This window comes from Maniola jurtina, chromosome 21 (assembly GCF_905333055.1).
Source record: "Maniola jurtina chromosome 21, ilManJurt1.1, whole genome shotgun sequence".
In the NCBI taxonomy this organism is placed as follows: Eukaryota; Metazoa; Arthropoda; class Insecta; order Lepidoptera; family Nymphalidae; genus Maniola; species Maniola jurtina.
Window position 1 is genome coordinate 2,828,461 of NC_060049.1, and position 21,781 is coordinate 2,850,241.

Here is a 21,781-nt window from a genome sequence, read left to right on the forward strand (position 1 = left end):
ATCACTTTTGAAATTCCTGTACTTACCAGATGATTTGAAATAATATTATCAATTTTATTTATATTTTTAGCGCGCTTTGTGTAATTTTTAGTAAAATCGTTGATTGTATGATTTCGCCATGCTTGCTTCTTCAAGAATAATAAGGTTTAACCTTGTATTATTTTATTTCTTTGTAAATTCATCAAACTCATATTTCTAGCAACGTTAATAATTTTGTAATATTTTTTTCATGGGTTTTTTCTGCATCCTTTTTCTCATAGCTGAGAGCCTGACCCCCTTCTCATTAATTAATACACGGTAGGGCTTTTCTTTCGGAATAATGCGATGGATTTTTTAAAATTGCCGCGCTAAAATATACTTTTGAAAATCTTTGCATATCTGTTATGCTCTGGCTACACGCTCCGTTTTACCTGAGAGCTTATCTGCACAAGCCAGTTTGCGCAGTTAAGTACGTGCGTGTGGACTGCAAAATGCAGTTCCCGTGCAGTTCCAAAAGCTGCTAAAAATTGGACTGCACAGTTCTCGATTCTGCCTGTGCAGTTTTAACTGCGCAGGCAAGACGGAGCGTGTAGCCAGAGCATAAAACAAATATTTTGCCTATGATCATTTGTGTTTGACAGCTTTTTTGACATTGACGTTTGTTTTACAAGTTGATCAAGTTAATATTTATGTACTGACGCACTTTGTGAATATTTTTCGGTTTTGTGCTAAAATAAATCACGAAATACGCCAAGGAAACAATTAATTTACTCACAGACTATATCTAGTAAGTACAGCCAAGATTCGATACGTTTCGAACAAATAGCGATTGCGTATCGCATGTTTTCAAATAGATAAGTTTGTATTTTGTTTTGTCGTATTATCGCAAATATTAATGTGTTTAAAAAACACAATGCTAATATTAGCAAATAGACCAGTGCTCCAGGTGATAAATGGACACAGAGTTACTTATTTTTCGTAGAATTATTACATGTTAATTTGTATCTAAAGCACTTTGTTGTGACATCAGATATTAGTCATGAATGACGGGTTAAATCGGTGTTGTGTTCAATAGAAAGCCGTCTTATAAAGTTAAATACTTTTCTCCTCACGTGAGTATCAAAATGTATTCTTCTGTAATGTGATATTTAGAATCGCCAGTAAAATATTTTGGTAATGTTATCTAATCAATCTCATTACACTTCAACTTGTAATAGGTATCTGTCCTAAATTAAATAATTGATGAAAATACTCCTTTGTCTAATAAAATTCAGTTAATTAATATTCAAGTGATGCCACACTCTTTAATATTTCAGTTAAAAAATATAATATATTCTATACTTTTTTCAAGTAGTTTCGAAGTCATTTAATATCATAATTAATCAATAATTAATTAATCAATATCAGATTATTAATATTATTATAATATATTTATTACTCTGTAGATTCACCATATTAAAATAGATTATTTCCTTGTTATATTGTCCCATTTTTATTACTAAGTTACCATCAGACACTTTCCGGCCAGTGTTGGCGAACCAGTTTATAATTGGAGTAAAAATTCATCATTGAAATAATTTTTAAGTATTCTGTGGTTTTACTTCATATTACATTTTTTTTTACAGTAGAGTAATGGGGCAGACCCTCTCAGAGCCGGTGACGGAGAAGCAGTCGTCCACATGCCAAGACTCGCGCTATCTGGTGGGGTCGTCGTGCATGCAGGGCTGGCGTGTGTCCATGGACGACTCCCACACACAGATACTATCCCTGCCTGACGACCCTGGCACAGCTTTCTTTGCGGTTTATGATGGACATGGAGGTAAGAAGAAATTATATCAGCATTATTATTATCAACTAAGAAACGTTTACTGATGGACATAGGTCTCTTGTAGGGACTTCCATACACCGCAGTCTTGTGCCACATGAATCTAGTGGCTGCCTGCGAGTTTGATGTCATCTGACCACCTATTGGTGCTTTATAATTCCAGGTTGCCATTCTAAATCAAAGTCAAAGTCATTTATTCAAATTGGGTACTATTGTACACTTTCTGATTGTCGTCCAATGATGTAGTAGTGATAATCAATTACGTTAACTTAAAACTAAAGCTAAGAGCTAGCTAACACCTCGGGACCCCAACATTTTGTGCTTTTTCATACTATGTGCTCTGCGCATTGCCACTTCACCTTCACAACCTGTCGAGCTATGTCATTTATTCTAAAATTATGTGGACAAAAAGAATCCTACAAAATTAAATTCACTCATCTCAGAATACATTACAAAACAAAAACTCTTCTGACTCACTGACTGACTTATTCCCAGCCAAAATCCTTGGACCTAGAAAGCTGAAATTTTGCACTAAGAGTCCTATTGTTAGGTAGATAAGGAATATGGCTGGATTTATTGAAATTACCACAGGGTAGCGAATGAGTGAAGCTTTTATTTACTGTATTTACTAGCTGGTTGTCTAACAATTACGAAATATTAAAAATAAAATATATTATGTTGTATAATAACTTGTATAATGTTAGTTTTGATATGAAAAGTATTTCATTTTTCATATTTCGTGTATAAAAATATGCACATAAATTTTTTTTTCTATTTTAGGTGCAAATATAGCAGAATATGCCGGGAAACATCTACACAAATTCATCACTGCCAGGCCAGAGTATCATCTTGGTAATATTGAAGAAGCATTAAAACAGGTAAAATTGACAGATTCTTCGTTATTTACCAGCTTGATGTAGCCCTTGTGGTCACACTTAACTAAACCAAGGCCACTATCCTTGCATTAGCTTTATTAAAATGAAAATTGAACAATTTGAAAGGCAGCTTTCCATGATGGTAACATCAAACATGGAAAGAATGATGATCAGTTCATTCATTCAATCCGATTTGTCGGACCTACAAAACATCTGATGTGGGAAAACTGGGTTTCAACTATCTAAAATGCTGCTTTGACTCCATTAAGCAAGTACACATTTCAAATATCTGTATCAACTGTTTTAGAAAATGGATTTCAATAAACTTCCCTTTTTAGGGTTTCCTAGACTTGGACCAAGCGATGCTAGAGGAGGACATGCAAGAGAAGGTAGCGGGCAGCACTGCTGTAGTGGTGATGATAAAGGATAATACGCTCTATTGCGCCAACGTTGGCGACTCGCGCGCCATAGCCAGCGTCAGGGGCACGGTAAGTACTTATATATGACTGGGCCATAGACAATTAGAACAGGATAATATGTTAATGTGGCCATAGACAATTGACGAGATGCTAGAGAAGGATAGACATCACTCTAGTGTTGTTGATAAAGGATAACGCGCTCTGTTGCGCCAACGTTGGCGACTCACGTGCCATAGCTTCTTTCTTTTTTTTTTAATTCAAGTTAGGCCTTGAATCTTGCCTGGTGGTAACTGATGATGCAGTCTAAGATGGAAACGAGCTAACTGGGAGGGAAGGCAGAGGATCGTGTGTCCAGCCGTGGACGCAAACAGGCTGATTGATTGATCATGATGCGCTAGAATGGTGACCTCGCAACGGGAAAGCGCAGCATTGCAAGACCCCCCCCAGAGGTAGACCGACGACATCCAAAGAGTCACAGGGAGCTGGTGGATTCAGATGACCGTGGCAAGTGGAAGTCCTTACAGAGACCTAAGTCCAGCAATGGATGTCTATCGGTTGATAACGATGATGATGATGATGATGTTACCTGCTCTGCTGTACCTTGTGACTTTTTGACTAGCTGACTTGCCCCAGCTTCACTTGAAAATTTGTCTTTATGTTAGGGATTTACAATATAGAGAAATTCGAGGCCCAATGTGTATATTATTAACCCAAAAAGAGGGGTGTTACAAGTTTGACGTGTGTATCTGTGTGTCTGTCTGTGCTCCTAAACGAATGAACCGATTTTAATTTAGTTTTTTTTGTTTGAAAGGTGGCTTGATCGAGAGTGTTCTTAGCTATAATCCAAGAAAATCGGTTCAACCGTTTAAAAGTTATCAGCTCTACAGCTACTAGCAGGTTACTGTAACCACTTGTCGGGGGTGTTATAAACTTTCAATTTACACTTGTACTGTTTAGGTGGAAGTCCTATCGTACGATCACAAGCCAAACAACGAAGAGGAGCTGCGCAGGATCACAGCGGGCGGCGGCTGGGTGCAGCTCAACAGGGTGAATGGTAACTTGGCTCTCTCGCGCGCTCTGGGCGACTATATCTTCAAGCGGAACTATAGACTGTCGCCGAGGGACCAGATCGTTACAGGTAACTTTATTTTTAGGTCGCAATTTCTTCGTCATAGTTACCTTAACTGTTGGATTAACTTCTTAATCACACTAATATTATAAAGGCGAAAGTTTGTATGTGTGTGTGTGTGTGTTTGTTACTCCTTCACGCAAAAACTACTGGACGGATTGGGCTGAAATATAGAATGGAAATAGATTATACTCTGGATTAGCACATAGGCTACTTTTTATCCCGGAAAATCAAAAAGTTTCCACGGGATTTTTAAAAGACTACATCTACGCGAAGGAAGTCGCGGGCATCAGCTAGTTTAAAAATATAAAGGGAAAGATGATTGACTGGCTAAATGACTAACTGATCTACTTGTCAATGCACAGCTCAAAACTACTGGACGGATACGCAGGTGGTAGCGCAGGCACGTCGTCGTCGACGTCTGAGTCTTATGCGCTGTGCGTGACTTTTTTTTTTTTTTTTTTTTTTTTCACTATAGGTAAGCGCTTGACCACAATCACACCTGATGGAAAGTGATGATGTGGTCTAAGATGGGACGCGTTTACCTAGAAGGTGCCTATTCACTCTTGTTTTAAAGATACCCGGATTGTAATTGGTAGGAAACACAGATCGCGGAAGAGTATTCCAAACCTTAGCCATGCGTATGAGGAATGAAGACGCAAAACGTTTCGTGCGTGTAGATGGAATGTCAACGACATAAGGATGGAAACTCGCCCGACGTCTTGCGGTTCGGTGGTAAAATGGTGAAGGGGGGACAAGATCGAAAAGTTCCTGTGCACACTCTCCGAAATATATCCTATAAAACACCGATAAGCCGGCGACCTTACGGCGGTGATCGAGACTTTGAAGTTTCGCCAACAAAAAGTTCGACTGTTAGTAGTCGTCGGCCGTTTGTGGTAATCTGCACAATCACGCACCGTGGTTATCAGGCATCAGGCATCAGAATGTTGCCGGATCGGACATACGCTTCTGAGGTTCGCAGAGTGAGACAGAAAGTTTCTGACCGACAAGTTTGATCTAACGGCTTGAAAATCAAATTTATTGTTTCAGCGTACCCAGATGTCCAGGTTCGACAGCTGAACGAAGACTGGGAGTTCATAGTTATCGCCTGCGATGGAATCTGGGAGGTGTTGTCCAATGAGGTATGAACTTATAAACATTTCAATATAAAAAGCCGGCCAAGTGCGAGTCAGACTCGCGCACTGAGGGTTCCATACTCAGATATTTTTTCCAACATTTTGCACGATAAATCAAAAACTATTATCCATACTCCATTCTCATATTATAAATGCGAATGTGTGTCTGTCTGTCTGTCTCTCTGCTACCTTTTTACGGCACATCAGTTTAACCGATTTTGACGAAATTTGATACAGAGTTAGCTTATATCCCGGGAATGGACAAAGGCTACTTTTTATCGCGGAAAATCAAAGAGTTTCCACGGGATTCCTAAATACCCGTCCGCTTAACCGATTTGCATGAAATTTGGAACCGATGTAGCTTGCGTACCTGCATACATAGGCAACTTTTTATCCCGGAAAATCAAATAGTTCCCATGGGATCTTTAAAAGCCGAAACCCACACAGTTTCGATCATTACTTGTCTGATTTTTTAGGAGGTCCTATCGTTCTGTCGAGTTCGGTTACTGAGCGGCTGGGAGCCGGCGGCCGTGTGCGAGGCCTTGATGCAACTCTGCCTGGCCCCTAATTGTGCCACGGGGGGCCTGGGATGTGACAATATGAGTTTCGTTCATTACTTGTCTGATTGTTTAGGAGGTCCTATCTTTCTGTCGAGTGCGGTTACTAAGCGGTTGGGAGCCTGCGGCCGTGTGCGAGGCTTTGATGCAACTCTGCCTGGCCCCTAATTGTTCCACGGAGGGCCTGATGTGACAATATGACAGTTTTGATCATTACTTGTCTGATTTTTTAGGAGGTCCTATCGTTCTGTCGAGTTCGGTTACTGAGCGGCTGGGAGCCGGCGGCCGTATGCGAGGCCTTGATGCAACTCTGCCTGGCCCCTAATTGTGGCACGGGGGGCCTGGGATGTGACAATATGAGTTTCGTTCATTACTTGTCTGATTGTTTAGGAGGTCCTATCTTTCTGTCGAGTGCGGTTACTAAGCGGCTGGGAGCCTGCGGCCGTGTGCGAGGCCTTGATGCAACTCTGCCTGGCCCCTAATTGTTCCACGGAGGGCCTGATGTGACAATATGACAGTTTTGATCATTACTTGTCTGATTTTTTAGGAGGTCCTATCGTTCTGTCGAGTTCGGTTACTGAGCGGCTGGGAGCCGGCGGCCGTGTGCGAGGCCTTGATGCAACTCTGCCTGGCCCCTAATTGTGCCACAGGGGGCCTCGGATGTGACAATATGACAGTTTTGATCATTTGCCTGTCTCCCTTCCCAAGGGTTGATATGGTGGTAAGTTGACATTCTTTTACAAAACAATTTGGTATTACAAATTCACAAATTGCTGTTATCGGAATCGAACCCGGAGCCACTCCTTACTAGCGAAGTGCGATAAAACGACAATCGATTGTATCAACTATCGAATTCAATTTAACCATCGATTGTCGATTTATTCGTGGAGCTCATTGGTCAGAACGAATAAATTGAAAATCTTAATCAACTGCGTAATTGCTTACAATTATCGAAACAATCGAAAAATTTCGATTGTTCGATTGTTATTCGATTGTCATCGACCAATATCGAATAAGAATGAATCACCCATCACTAATCTCCTACCACTGTGATTATCATTGCTTGAAAACAGATTGGTTCGTTTGGTTTGTTCATGATAGTGAAACTTTTTTTTAAACCCATTGGGAAAAGTATTTTATTTATCAAAAAGCCGATTATATTGCGACGAAAATCGTCAATGCCCTATCTACGTATTATCTATATTTTTGCATGTTAAAAAGGTCTTGGTTGCATGTTTTTGCATATTGTTAATAATTGCATGTATTTGTTTGTGCATGAAATACATATTAAAAACTAGACGATGTTGGCGACTTTATCCGGGTGGATTTAGGTTTTTAATTAAAATTTTCTTTGACTTTCCGGAATAAAAGATAGCGTATGTCACTTCAGGTATTTAACTACGAATATATCCATGTAAAAACCACGTCGATCCGTTGCCCCGTTGCGGCATGATTAGAACTTAAACCAACAAACAAACACATTTTCGCATTTATAATAATTATAATTTCAAGTTTAAACCGATTATTTGTGGTGACGTTTTTAACCGACTTCCAAAAAGGAGGTGGTTCTTAATTCAGCCCGTTTCCGTTTATTTGTGGTGACGTTTTTAACGGACTTCCAAAAAGGAGGTGGTTCTTAATTCAGCCCGTTTTTTAACCCCCAACCCAAAAAGAGAGATGTTATAAGTTTGACGTGTGTATCTGTGTATCTGTTTGTGGCATCGTAGCTCCTAAACTAATGAAGCGATTTTAATTTAGTTTTTTTTGTTTGAAAGGTGGCTTGATCGAGAGTGTTCTTAGCTATAATCCAAGAAAATCGGTTCAGCCGTTTGAAAGTTATCAGCACTTTTCTAGTTACTGTAACCTTCACATTTCGGGGGTGTCATAAATTTTTAATTTACACTTGTTTAAGTGGAGTAGTCGGAAATTAGTTTTAAACTTTATCTTTTCAGTCGCCCTTCAAATGTCTGGATACATCGCGTGCTAACAAGTGTTGGACGATACCTACCAAACGCTTCTCTTGACAATGACTTTCTTCTATTTCAAGCTTTAGGGAAAATTAAAAAAAAAAAATACATTTTTAAAATCATTTTGTAGCATAAATCATTTATTTTCGTCAGTTTAGTTTAGTGCATGTTAATATATTTACAAGTTGTGATTAAAAAAAAATGAAATTTTAATTCTGTTGGTAGTTGGTACACGTTAGAAATCCTGTAAATCCGTTGTAATCTCTAAACTAAAGATATATAAAATACAATTAATAGCTCGTTCACACAGGCTGCGTAAGCGTTGTGTAAGCATAGGTAGACGTAGCGCGCACCATTGCGTTGTAATGTATGGAACTGTATGAAACATGGCACACCGCTTGCGTAAAGCGTGGATGTATGCGTAACCCGGTGTGTTAGGGGTTTACGCGCGTCACTACGCACGCGTCACGTGTACGCAATTGGTGTGAATCGGCCTTAAATCAATGTTCTCAAAAGCAGGATACAGAAATTTTGTGTTATTTAGAATTTAATAAAGAGTTATAAATAATTGTAAATCAAGAATTACCAAAACCATGACAATTATTTTACATAAAATCACTCTTGGTTGTTTTGATTTCCTAAGGAGTAATTTTATATAAATTGTCATGCTAACAATTTTACATTAAATTACTCCTGGTTATATATTTCAAATTATACAGTATACATATTATGGTATTTTATTTACAAAGTAGATAAAAAATAGTAACAATAATCTCAGTTTAATGTTACAGATATCTGTGATATGGTTTTAACTTTTTTTGTGTGCATGTCTGTTAAATGTTTGTTTAGTTTTTTAATATTCTATAGCCAGTGACTCGATTACGGTAAAATGGCAGCTATAATGTTACGATTGCAATCACTTCTGATTGGTTGACGCTCGTTCACTATTGGCTACAATACATTGTGACAATAAGAATATCATAAATTCAGCCAATCACAACAATAATAATTGAAGTAGTTTTTCCGCAATCGACCTGCTTGTTGCTTTTACATATAAAAACGCAAGATTGAAATATTATTATGTTTTTCATTACACTTTTGTTTTCTTGTTATCACATATTTTTTGCAAATAAACATCCTGTTTTAAAGAATACAGTTCTTTTAATCTAATCAAAAGTTTTTCCTTTTAAACTTATTTATTTACGCTTGGCTTTAGTATTTTAGCATGTGTTTATCTTATAAAAAATAATGTCTTTCGATAAATTAATACATCAGGTAAGTTCTTTTCATGTAACTAATAGGGGTTTTTAATTTTATTGTATTGACTCTACAATGCATAATCGCTTAATTCAATGAGAATCTACAGGCAAAACTGATCTCACAGGGCGCCACAAGAGGTCCGGCCAATGTATAATTAAAATCAACACTATTTGTTATATTTGCTAAGAATTGTTTAGATCGATATAATATACCATTGTTTTGTGAATAATTTAAAAGATGTGTGATACCTGGAAGCTCGTACAATTAAAATTATGGCGTTTGACAGCTCACTATAGCCAGTTCCACGGATGATATACACTACGTCTATGGCCGGTATAGTAGCTTCATTGTTCATTGTATAGTCAACATCTTCTGGGAAGATGTAGAAGATATTTTGTGTAGTATTGCTTACTTTTCTTGCATGTTCAGTAGTGGGAGAGCGGGTCCTGCATACCTAATGATGCACGTTGTACGTAACATATTTGTGTGTGTCTATCATATGTCTGTTTTGGCGGATTATAGCAGATTAAGAGTGTTGTTCCTTGTGTATCAGAACTTCCGCAAAGTAAGGATCTTTACGCACTGCATCCGATTCGATTCCCAGAATTCTCGATCCGAAGTGCCGTTACACTACGTGTCGTGTTTTTTTTTAATTTTTTTTTATATATGTAATATTCCAGAAACCGCTGCCAGAAGAGCAGATGTTGAACAACAAGTTTATGACCAAAATGGAGGACTTACTCTACGTGGAAGAAGAAGAGGAAGATTTGAAGTAGATACCGCAAGAGATTCTGTAAATATTGTATAGATATAATAAACAAATACTATGACCAAAGATTTAAATCGATAGATATGCCATGGCACTGAAAAAATATGTATGTTACGAGTGTGTGGACTCTTTCTTTCCTTACTAATGGCATGTGCAGACGATCCCACCGCTGCCACCATGTATTGAAACGAGGCTGGTTGACCGACAACTATTTTATGAATAACTTCTTGTATAATATAATTACACTACAGGACTTTTGTACGCGAAGGACAAAAATCCTCGAAGCGTAGATAAAATGTCCGCTGAGAACTTGTCACAGACTCAACGCACACGGTATGCGATCATTTGTTCACTAGAAGCGAACAAACTCGAGCTCTCAAGGCGTATTAAAATCTGCTGTGTGCGTTAATGCGTCTTGGAACGTTAGTTCTATTTTTTTCGAGGGTTCCCCCGTATTTTTGTGCGGTCGATGTTCTCCGCCATTATAACTAGATAATAGGGATAGGTGGAGAAAAATTCCACCATACCTACCAGGGGGTCACCTTGTTAGGGACCGGTGGGACACGTCTCCCTACTGATGATTATGGAGTATAGACATATGTCCACATTTCGCTCATATGTGAATATAGGCGAGGGTGAATCTAACGATATAAATCTTTGACTATGACAGCTGTATAATATCCAAAAATATGTCGTTTTCAAAATGACGGTAGTTTGTATATCGGTACGTATACTTCGCTGTAGTATAATTTCAAGAAATTTGAGATCTCTATACGCAATTGTGTAGCCGGCAAATTGCCGGAAAAAATTACAATGACAATGTGTGCAATATTCTTAGCAAAGGTAATTATTAATTACGCATTTTTTTAAACATTTATTTTTACTAATAATAATAAAGGACATTGGTCTATTATTGTAGATTAGGGACAAATGTAACGAAATTTGACTGTGAAAATACGAGTTAGATTTTTCACTCTCATGATTTCATTGTCAGTTTGTGGTAAAAAGTGCGCCAGTTATTAGGTGCAGTAGCCGGCAGGAAATATTGTACATCGAACTTTAGAAAGGAATTTCGGCTTCGTAGAGAGTTGTCTCTGTCATACCTGTGACGTTTTGTCGGTCTCAACGACAGAGACAACGCTCTACGAAACCGCTATCTCTTTCTAAAGGTCGATGTACAGTATTTCCTGTCGGGTACTGTTTAACTTATGTGCTAATAAAAAGATACATGCTCTCGGAATTTCGCTAGATTTGTCCCTATCCTTATAGCTCGTTAACACAGACTGCGTAAGCGTACGTAGCGCGTATGTGTAACCCGGTGTGTTAGGGGTTTACGCGCGTCACTACGCACGTGTCACGTGTACGCAATTGGTGTGAATTGGCGTTTAAGCTCGTATAAAATATTGTGGGCATAATAATATGGTAAGGTAATAAGGTTGGTAAGTATATTTGTTTGGCTGTTAGTTATTTAAATGCCTTAAAGCATTAGATTAAGAGGGCTCTCTCCGTCACTCGTTTCATACAATCGTAGTTCCAATTTCATTTGAATATTAAGCAACCAAAGTCCATGAAATTTTGCAGACATATTCTAGAAACTAATATCTATGTCTGTGGTTTTCCAGATTTCTGTTAAAATATTCGGTTTCAAAGTTACGCGGTCCTAAAAATTTACATACAAATCTTTGAGCCCCTGTAATTTTAAAACTACATATTTTTAGAAAAATCTAAAACACCACAGACACAGATATTAGTTTCTAGAATATGTCTGCAAAATTTCATGGACTTTGGTTGCTTAATATTCAAATGAAATTGGAACTACGATTGTATGAAACGAGTGACGGAGAGAGCCCTGTTAAGATTTACAAAGCAGCACGTCCGCAGTGCTGCATCCGCGCGGCGTTTTGCGGCAAAGAAGGCGCCCTCAAAATTGCTAGATTTCTTCATGTCTTGTTTAGGTAATTACTAATTGTTGACTTTTAAGAGTAATTGGCAATACTTATTTTAGTATTTTCCTAATTATTTTTTCTCTTAGCTGTTAAATAATAAATCATGTTATATTATGCTAGTTATATAGGTAATTAATATTAAGTATTATGTTATTTTTATATTATTTTATTCAAAATTTTATTTACTTACGTTGCTAAAGTGTAGAATGATTTAGTGAATTGGTTTAAAAATTATTTTTTTATACTTAAGTATTGGTGGATTATGGATATCAGTAAAACCAATAAAAAGACTTGCATTTTTAATCACACTAGACGATGTCCTTGACTTTGTCCGCGTGGATTCACGCTTTCTAAACATACCAGGGGATCTTTTCGATTATTTCTCGTTGGTTTGCCCTTCAATCACGTCGCAACAGAGCATCTGATCGACTGATTTTTTGTATGGATGTATACGAGTAGTTAAAGACGTGGAGAAAAGTTTTTTCCAGCTGGATATTTTAAAAACTATTGTAAATCCACGCGGACGAAGTCGCGGGCATCAGCTAGTATAAGTAATTCTGATTGAATCGCCATTTCTGCATACGCAAAAGATAGATAGTATTTCTTCCCATTCATTCCCTAATTTCAAATGTGTCAAATTTTCTTTAGTGCAATGTTCTACAAAATTAACTCCGAAATTACCTCAAATACAACGATTTTAGTAGCTTTCATATTTGGAATTCTGTAGAAAATGTAACGTAGTGTGTTTGTACGTTAGCTTTTTATATAAGAAAAGAAACTTAGTTTTATATAGTGCACAAAGGAACAAAACCTTAAGTGCAATGTCTACCTACCGAGTGGAGTAAAGCGGAGGTGCAAATAAACTTTAGACAATTTGGAAAAGATTCCCCCGTGTTTTGTTTAGTTAAATCAATTACCACCATATGATAAAGATAACAAAGCTGAGTTTAAAATGATCTAAAGTCTAAACAGACACTGCGCCTTGGTTCCGCTCCACTCAGTAGGTGTGGGTTGCGACTTAGTCAAATAAGAATGCCAGAGGCTCAGAGCATATTGAGGTAAAGTCCAAGCGAAGCTACGATGCGACTTTTCTAAAAGGCTTCGAAGCATACTGAACTTTTTTTTCATTGCGTTATGTACTTGTGAAGCATTGGACATTACACAATGAAATTAAAGTTCATTTTTAACCCCCGACCCAAAAAGAGGGGTGTTATAAGTTTGACGTGTGTATCTGTGTATCTGTGTATCTGTCTGTGGCATCGTAGCGCCTAAACGAATGAACCGATTTTAATTTAGTTTTTTTTGTTTGAAAGGTGGCTTGATCGAGAGTGTTCTTAGCTATAATCTAAAAAAATTGGTTCAGCCGTTTAAGAGTTATCAGCTCTTTTCTAATTTTCTTGTAGAAAAGAAGGTTAGATAACCGTTAGGTTCATAATATTATGTCAATAGACACATGTCAAGCTGTCAAGATGGACGTTGCCTAAATACATAATTATCTTGGATGAAGGATAATTATTATTTATTTGAAAATGATGTTTTGGAAAACTCAAATACTTTGGATCGTCGGAGGTGTTATAAATTTTTAATTTACACTTGTTCTTTAAAACAATCCAGACAGTAGTAATATTCCTTGTTTAGATCATAATTTCTATTTGAATAGGGGTTTATAAAAACGGCCAGGTCTGTAGCCATTTGTAAAAATCGTGGCAAGCTGTAGCCTTCAAAACTGTGTATGCAAAAAATGCTTTATTTTTCCATTACGTCCGATCTACCTACGTATGAAAGAGATAGAAAATGGATTTCATTATAAAATATTGTAGGTTAAGAATTAAAATAAAAAGGTTAATGTGTGCGTAGGGTTATCACAGATTATAATAATTGTTAGGCTAAATGTAAAAGGATCGAACAAGTATAAAAAATTAGTATTAAAGAAGATAAAAAGTAATAATTAAAACATCAAGAGGCCGCGAGAGAAGTGGAAAATCATTATGAATGATTTCAGTAAAGGTGCGTTCAATTTATGTAACTTGTTATAAAACTTTTTATTGTTATATAACACGTCCATATTGTTTAACATTGTTTTATAACTTATGTCCATTCTAACAAAAATGATATAAACCACGAGACATACTGTACAAAGATGTAATGTGGTCTGGACGTACCTTGACACGTCCGCATAGTGTAACTTTGTTATACAACATGTATAAAAATGTTATATCACATAGTGTGGACGCATCGTTAGAGCCACTAGGAACATATTAAAGGTATTTTGCAAATAATTATTGTAAAGTGTAAGATCACACTAGGGGCATGTCGCGTGATAAAAAATATAGACTTGTTAGGTCTACATAAATATATAAAATCTTTATGGTGAATGATAAATATTTGAATTTCAAACTTAATATTTGGTTTTGGGTCAACATTCTACACCAAATGCCAAAATTTTAGCTGTGTAACTCATTTAGTCTTCGAGCTAGAGAGCTGTGACACGCGGACAGACTGGCAGACAGCAGTGACATTAATAAGGCAACGGTTTTACCCTTTGGATACGGAACCCTAAAAAAAGAGTAATAAATAGCTCCGTAGTTTGTCAGGTGTACTATCACATCGTATAATTATTACACCTTTAGTTGATACTCTCTCGCTATAGGCTAAAATACAAAGTTGCAGCAAGTATAACATTACATTTTAGCCAATAGCGAAAGAGTATCAGCTAGTCACATTCATCCAATTATAACAGTTGCATGGATCTACCTTATGATAATTCTTATTAAGAGGGGTCTCTCCGTTACTCGCTCCACACAAACGTAGTTCGTCTCTCATTTGAATACTAACCAATCATACTCAACGGAATTTTGTAGAAATATTCCGGGAACTTTGCCTGTGGTTTTCCAGATTTCCGTTAAAATATTCGGTTTTAAAGTTACGCGGTCTTAAAAATTCACATACAAATCTTTGAGCCCCTGTAATTTTAAAACTACATATTTTTAGAAAAATCTAAAACACCACAGGCACAGATATTAGTTTCTAGAATATGTCTGCATAGTTTCATGGACTTTGGTTGCTTAATATTCAAATGAAATTGGGACTACGATTGTATGAAGTAAGTGACGGAGAGGGCCCTGTTAAGTACCTATTAGTTCTTAAAAATTCTTTGGACAGTTGTGATTGAGACACGATAAAATGTTGCGAGACAAAAAGTCGCTAGTCTGATTTTACGCTTGTAGTAGACGTGGTGTGTAATTTCGTGACATATCTAAGGCACTAGTCAGAGTTTAGTGGAGTAGGGGCGTGTACAGTACCTTGTGTTATTGACTGTGTTGGAATAAAGTTTTACATTTTTTATGTGCGCTGTTTCATTTTTAACCCCCGACCCAAAAAGAGAGGTGTTATAAGTTTGACGTGTGTATCTGTGTATCTGTCTGTGGCAACGTAGCTCCTAAACGAATGAACCGATTTTAACATAGTTTTTTTTTGTTTGATCGAGAGTGTTCTTAGCTATAATCGAAGAAAATCGGTTCAGCCGTTTGAAAGTTATCAGCTCTTTTCTAGTTTTCTTATAGAGTTTTTTTTGTGTCGGGGTTTTTTTTAATTTTGAGTTATATAACATCCTAGTCCTCTTTAGCTTACTACACTACTGCTGGAAAAAAGGAACAAGTGATAATAAAATCAAAAAACATCATGACTGCCCTACCAAAAACGAACTAAAAAGTTACAAGTTCAGTATTTGAAAATAGCGTCATACAGCCATGGTTAATACCTACTTTATTTATTGCAAGATAGGCTTGCACATATTATGGCGGAGCGCAGCGCAGAGCATGCCCGCGAAGTTTTCTAATCGCGTGAATTTGTATCAGATAATGCGCGAGCACGCGCGAGACTGCGCGCGGATGCGCGAGTACCGCTCGGATCCACAATTGATTTTAGATATTATTTCAATGAGGATAATGTCGATAGTATTTTGACTGTGAAAAATGCTCTGCGCTGCGCTTCGCCATATGTGCCCTGGCCCTAAGACGAAAATCATGTTTGATAAAAAGCAATGATGAGGTCTAGGTTGGAACGCACTTGCCTATAAAATGCGTAATCAAGTAGGAAATCACTTGCCTTGTAGGTATTTAGCTTAGATATTTAACTGCCTCGTTGGTCTAGTGGTTGCATGTTCGACTGGAGATGAGGTCTTGGGTTCAATTCCCGGGTCGGGCTATTGAATTTTTAGGGTTCCGTACCTTAAAAGGAAAAACGGAACCCTTATAGGATCAGTACCTACCTACCTAACATACAATACGTCTTTATTACCAAAGTATCAATAAACCGTTAAAAATTAAAGTATCTCGTAAAAATGCGGTTAGAACACTCCAGCGTCGGCAAATTTTGGATGCAAACATAAAACACTCAATAAAACCTTTTTTAAAAGTCTGAAATGACCCCTTTTATTGCAGGAGGCTTTACAAATTTACAAATTCTTTATGGCGCTGAAAGTTGCATTTTTAGGTTTCCGTAGCTCAAAAGGAAAAAAGCAACCCTTATTCGATCACTTTGTTGTCTGTCTGTCTGTTTATCGTATCTGTCAAACCTATAGCGCACTTCCCGTTGACCTACAATCATGAAATTTGGCTGGTAGGTAGGTTTTATAGCACAAGTAAAGGAACAAATAAAAAAGTGTTCAAGAAATAATAAATTAGTTTATTTGCCTGGCAATCACAGTGGATCTAATAATACAGTAATAATATCTACTTAACTATTTCATTACCTATATGTATTTTATTTAAGTAACCTGTTGATTGTCCACCTAATTAAAAAAATCTCTCCTCAAGGAGATCGGGTTTCCCCCATCGATAAAAAAATGGAAGTCGCTAGGATCACGATCTTCAGCAATGAGGAGTCCGAATGAAATGAATGAGGATCTTCAGAAATGAGGAAGCACGTGAAACCCAGCATCACGTTCTCGCTAGGCTTTGAACAACGTCACAAAACGTGAAAACCTGTGTAAAACCACAACAGTACATCGTGTAGGCTTACCTAATTGGATTATAGGAGAAGGTATATAAGTGAGGGTGGAGGAACTAGCTGCAGGAGTGTTGCGCGTCAGCCGTAGCGACCTGTGAGTAGCTAGCTTTATTTTATTTTCTTACTAACTTACGTCCGCGCGGATTAAGGTTTTAAAATCCCGTAGGAACTCTTTGATTTTCCGCGATAAAAAGTAGCCTATGTGTTAATCCAGGGTATAATCTATATCCATTCCAAAATTCAGCTAAATCCGTTCAGAAGTTTTTGCGTGAAAGAGTAACAAACATACACACATACATGGTTTGTCCTGCAATCATATCGCAACGGAGCAACGGATCAAAGTGATTTTTGGCATGGGTATAGTTAAAGACCCGGCCAATGACAAAGGCTGTACTTTTTACCCCGGAATACTTTTAACCCCACGGGATTTTTATAAACCAAATTCACGTGGACGTAGTCGCGAGCATCAGATACGTGACACTAATGACACTAATATTATAAAGGCGAAAGTTTGTGTGTATGTGTATGTTTGTTACTCCTTGACGCAAAACTACGGGACGGATTTGGCTGTTTGGAATGGAGATGGGTCAAAGAAAAATCAAAGAGTTCCCACGGGATTTCGAAAAATCTAAATCCACGCGGATTAAGTCACGGGCATCAACCAATAATTCATGTGAATATATGCTTTATTCTTGCAATCATTCATTAAAACATGAATTCATGGGATAATTTACGTGCCAAAAGCTCTGTTGTCGTTTATTATAATTATGTTCATTATCCCTACCTACGCCCATTATAGACGAGGAGCCAGTGACGTGATACAAGTTGCTCTTATTAATTAGTGTTCTGTGGTAAAAGAAATGTTTTATTAAACACCAAAACAGAAAAACAAAACATAAAAATAGAATAAAAATAGGCACAATTAGCGGCCTTAACATTTCTACTCTACCACGGCAAAACTTTATTGTACTTGTCGCTTCCTTCAAATAGGCATGACCACAGATAACCTGGGCATGACAGATATTTACGACAAAGAAAAAGAAAGCAAGAAAAAACTGTTAGTCACAAGCCACACATCGTCTTACCTTGCCATCTTACCTCGTACCTATATCTTGGCGCCTCCGCCACCTATACAATGAGCTAAAAAGGGAAAATAACAGCAACACGACGCCCGCCGTGGCATCAAGTGTGATGTAAACCCAACAAAAGTACCCAATTCAGCATAAACCTGTAAACTATATCATATATGCCTTGTACATAATAGAGTCAGCATGCAGCGCTGATTTGCTGAGTAAAGATTGTGAAAGGTACTAGGGTATGTTTTTCTGAAAAAGCATACAATGAATTTTCAGTGAAATGCTCTACTGGACATTTTCATGCGATGGCGGTAAAACATTTTTAGGGTTCCGTACCTCAAAAGGAAAAACGGAACCCTTACAGGATCACTTTGTTGTCTGCCTGTCTGCCCGTCGTGTCTGTCAAGAAACCTATAGGGTACTTCCCGTTGACCTAGAATCACGAAATTTGGAAGGTAGGTAGGTCTTATAGCACAAGTAGGTACAGGAATAAATCTGAAAACCGCGAGTTAGTGGTTACATCGTTTAAAAAAAATTAAAATGTGTTTCAATTTTCAAAGTAAGATAACTATACCAAGTGGGGTATCATATGAAAGGGCTTTACGTATACATTTATTTTTATGCATGATAGTTTTTGATTTATCGTGCAAAATGTTGGAAAAAATACCTGAGTACGAAACCCTCAGTACGCGAATCTGACTCACACTTGGCCGGTTTTTTCTGAAAAAGCATACAATTTTCAATCAAATGCTCATGCTCTACTGGACATTTTCATGCGATAGCGGTAAAACATTTTTTTATGATTAAAAGTAGTTAATTTAATTCAAAATACTTCCGTCAAGACAAACCTCGTCAAACTGTGTCATTTTGTTTCTATGGGACAGAAATTTCAGTGTCCGGGCTCCCAAACTATTTTGAATAGGTATCCATTTCGGCCTTTCGGCTGCTTAAGGACAATCCAATTATACGAGTAATCGATGGTTTAGGAATGTCTTTGTTTAGAAAACAAACATGCTAAGTACAAAATAATTGTGCTTGGACATTTCAACGCCAAATGTAGATACTAAATTTATAAGCATGGCGAACCATTTTAATTCGAAAATTAAAAATATTTCTTGCTCACAGCTCACACTACTGAACCTAAATTTTTTGGGTTCCGCAGTACAAGAACCCTTGTAGTCATGTCCGTCTGTCTGTCGGTCCGTACGTCCGTCAACAGGTTACTAGAAAGTTGTAATTTGGCATAATACCAGAATATTAAAAAATAAAATCAAAGAATAAAATCAAAACCGACTTCAATTACCACAAACACTAAAAAATAAAAAATATTTAATGTAATTTATTATGTAGGTATATAAGAGTTATGTAGTTCTATATTAACATTTTTTGGAGCCGGTAGTACCTAACAATTATAATTAACTAGACTGGAGGTTGCCCGCGACTTCGCCCGCATGGATGTAGGTTTTTCAAGATCCCGTGGGAACTGTTTGATTTTCCGGGATAAAAAGTTGCCTATTTCAACTACAGGGACGCAAGCTACCTCGGTACCTTTCATACAAATCGGTTGAGCGGATAGGTCTTTAGGAATCCCGTAGGAACTCTTTGATTTTCCGGGATCTTGTAACCTATGTCCGTCACCGGGATATAACCTAACTCTGTACCAAATTTCATCAGAATCGGTTGAACTGTTGGGCCGTGAAAAGGTAGCAGGCAGACAGACAGACAGACACACTTTCGCATTTATAATATTAAGTATGGATTATTATAGCCACGTGAACCTACTCTACATTGACTCTGCGTGGCTCTAAAATTAATGGACACCACATTCGCCGGATAATTTATAATCGCCGGTTCTTCTCGCTAGGAAAATCATACAGAACCAGTGGTCATGCATTTGACGATTGAAAAGTTCTTGTAAAAGTTTATTTGAATAAAAATATTTCTATTCTATTCACTTCCGTTTATTTTTGATCACATAAAACAAGAGTCGTAGTACGGAAGCCAAAGCAATAACAATATTTTCAGTTAATCCTATTCGCACGGGTAAAATGTCACCTACAACACTGTTAATTGAATTGTTGTTGATCACTAGAAATGCTTACATTGTGTTTTTTGCGAGAATTACCAATGTGAATAACCTAATTATATGCGGAGGTCATATTATTAGCTGTGGAACACAAAAAAAAAAAAATTTAAAAAAAAATTGAAACCGACTACCAGTAACCACAGATACTAAATTAACAAGTCTAAATTAAAAATTTATAACACCCCCGACAAGTGAAGGTTACAGTAATAACTAGAAAAGAGCTGATAACTTTCAAACGGCTGAACCGATTTTTTTGGATTATAGCTAAGAATACTCTCGATCAAGCCACCTTTCAAACAAAAAAAACTAAATTAAAATCGGTTCATTAGTTTAGGAGCTACGATGCCACAGACAGATACACAGATACACAGATACACACGTCAAACTTATAACACCCCTCTTTTTTGGTCGGGGGTTAAAAAACAATTTAATTAGTTACCAAATATATTATGTAATACAAGAGTTAATGTAGTTCTATAATTATATTTTTTGGAGCCGGTGACAATTATAAGCTACGCGAACCGATTATTCTTCATAATACCTTTTTTGGGCTTCCACATTGGCACCTCATTGGCACCGACTCCAAAAAATATAATAATTATAGAAAAGAATCATCGAAATCGGTTCATAATTGACAGAGTACTCGCGTAACAAACATACAAAAAAAATACATTTAAATTGAAAACCTCCTCCTTTTTTGAAGTCGGTTAAAAAAATAACACACTTACACACTTTCTTTTAACCCCTGACTCAAAAAAGAGGTGTTATGAGTTTAACCGCTTTGTCTGTCTGTCCGTCTATCTCCAATGCTATTATACCTACGTAGTGCTCAAGAGAACACACCGATTTAAATGCGAGGCACGGAGGAAAAAAAAGGTGACATTTGGATCTCAAAAATCGGTCATCCATCCAGTTTCTGATTTGAGTCAACGTTGCTTAATAATTGCAATCGATTGATATGCGTTGTCACAACTAACATGCATCTCTTGAGGTGAAATGAGAAAATAACTCTCGATAAGAGAGGCATGCGTATTTGCGCCGCTTACCAGTTTCATCCATTTTTGCTTCGTCTCCTGGTCTTGATGCTGTCTCCCTGATATGACACGGGGCCAATGTGTCAACGCACGTTGCATCCTATATAAGGGCCCGTCCCCGTTCCCAGGGAACCAGCATCAATCTATCAGGTCTCTTGCCATCATCCCGATTAATCCCTGCCGACTCATGAACGCAGGAATATGGGCGTAAGAGTTCTTTTGATCGTATCAGGAATCTGATATCTAATTTTGCTTACAGAGTTCGCTTGTGGGGACGCATAGCTCTCCATTTTAACCACCAACCACAACCTGCTAAAAATACCAAGATGGGAGATAAAAAGGATTTGGAGGGCGTAAGTACTCATCATAACAAAATTACTTTTGTCATACCTGTCATACTTAAATAGATCCCCATTATAGGTGGGCAGATGACATCAAATGAGTCGCAGGGAGTTACGAGATTCCGGCGTTATGGAAGTCCACATTTACAGTTTTTATTATTATTCAGATACAGGTTAGCCCTTGACTGCAGTTTCACCTGGTGGTAAGTGACGATGCAGTCTAAGATGGAAGCGGGATAAAATAGGAATGACAGTTTTTATTAAACCTTTGGTTTATACACGGTACGGCATTGCACCGGAATGCTAAATCGCTTGGTGTCACGTCTTTGCCGGTAGGGTGATAACTAGCCACGGCCGAAGCCTCCCACCAGA

At 37.5% G+C, this 21,781-nt stretch overlaps 2 protein-coding genes and 1 long non-coding RNA gene across 5 annotated transcripts in view; 2 read left to right on the top strand and 1 right to left on the bottom strand.

Moving 5' to 3' along the window:
- Positions 1-11,475, top strand: LOC123876316 (probable protein phosphatase 2C T23F11.1). Of its 2 annotated transcripts, XM_045922541.1 has the most exons (8): positions 1-144; positions 1,605-1,798; positions 2,585-2,682; positions 3,018-3,167; positions 4,056-4,236; positions 5,278-5,369; positions 6,468-6,641; positions 9,828-11,475. In XM_045922541.1, the coding sequence occupies exons 1-8, from the start codon at positions 119-121 to the stop codon at positions 9,921-9,923; spliced, it is 1,011 nt and encodes a 336-aa protein (XP_045778497.1). In that variant the 5' UTR covers positions 1-118; the 3' UTR covers positions 9,924-11,475. The 2 variants fall into 2 exon arrangements, with proteins under 2 accessions (XP_045778497.1, XP_045778496.1); XM_045922540.1 differs by lacking the exons at positions 6,468-6,641; positions 9,828-11,475 and adding an exon at positions 6,311-6,442.
- Positions 9,127-21,781, bottom strand: part of LOC123876318 — a 26,577-nt gene continuing 13,922 nt past the window's right edge. The window contains exons 2-3 of the long non-coding RNA XR_006798319.1: positions 10,126-10,139; positions 9,127-9,139 (exon numbers count right to left, since the gene is read on the bottom strand). This is a non-coding gene — a long non-coding RNA (uncharacterized LOC123876318). The remainder of the gene's footprint in view (positions 9,140-10,125; positions 10,140-21,781) is intronic.
- The window catches only part of LOC123876309 (transient-receptor-potential-like protein), a 27,117-nt gene continuing 26,669 nt past the window's right edge, over positions 21,334-21,781 (top strand). For both annotated transcript variants that reach the window (XM_045922529.1, XM_045922530.1), the window contains exon 1: positions 21,334-21,421. In XM_045922529.1, the coding sequence (XP_045778485.1) occupies positions 21,395-21,421 (27 nt within the window). In that variant the 5' untranslated portion in view covers positions 21,334-21,394. The remainder of the gene's footprint in view (positions 21,422-21,781) is intronic.

Bases quoted from the DNA above. Each gene is read 5' to 3' on its own strand.
- LOC123876316 (XM_045922541.1), top strand. From the start codon at position 119: ATGCTTGCTTCTTCAAGAATAATAAG. The intron at 4,237-5,277 runs GTAACTTTATTT...TTATTGTTTCAG, and splicing joins GAGGGACCAGATCGTTACAG to CGTACCCAGATGTCCAGGTT. The intron at 5,370-6,467 runs GTATGAACTTAT...CTGATTTTTTAG, and splicing joins GGGAGGTGTTGTCCAATGAG to GAGGTCCTATCGTTCTGTCG.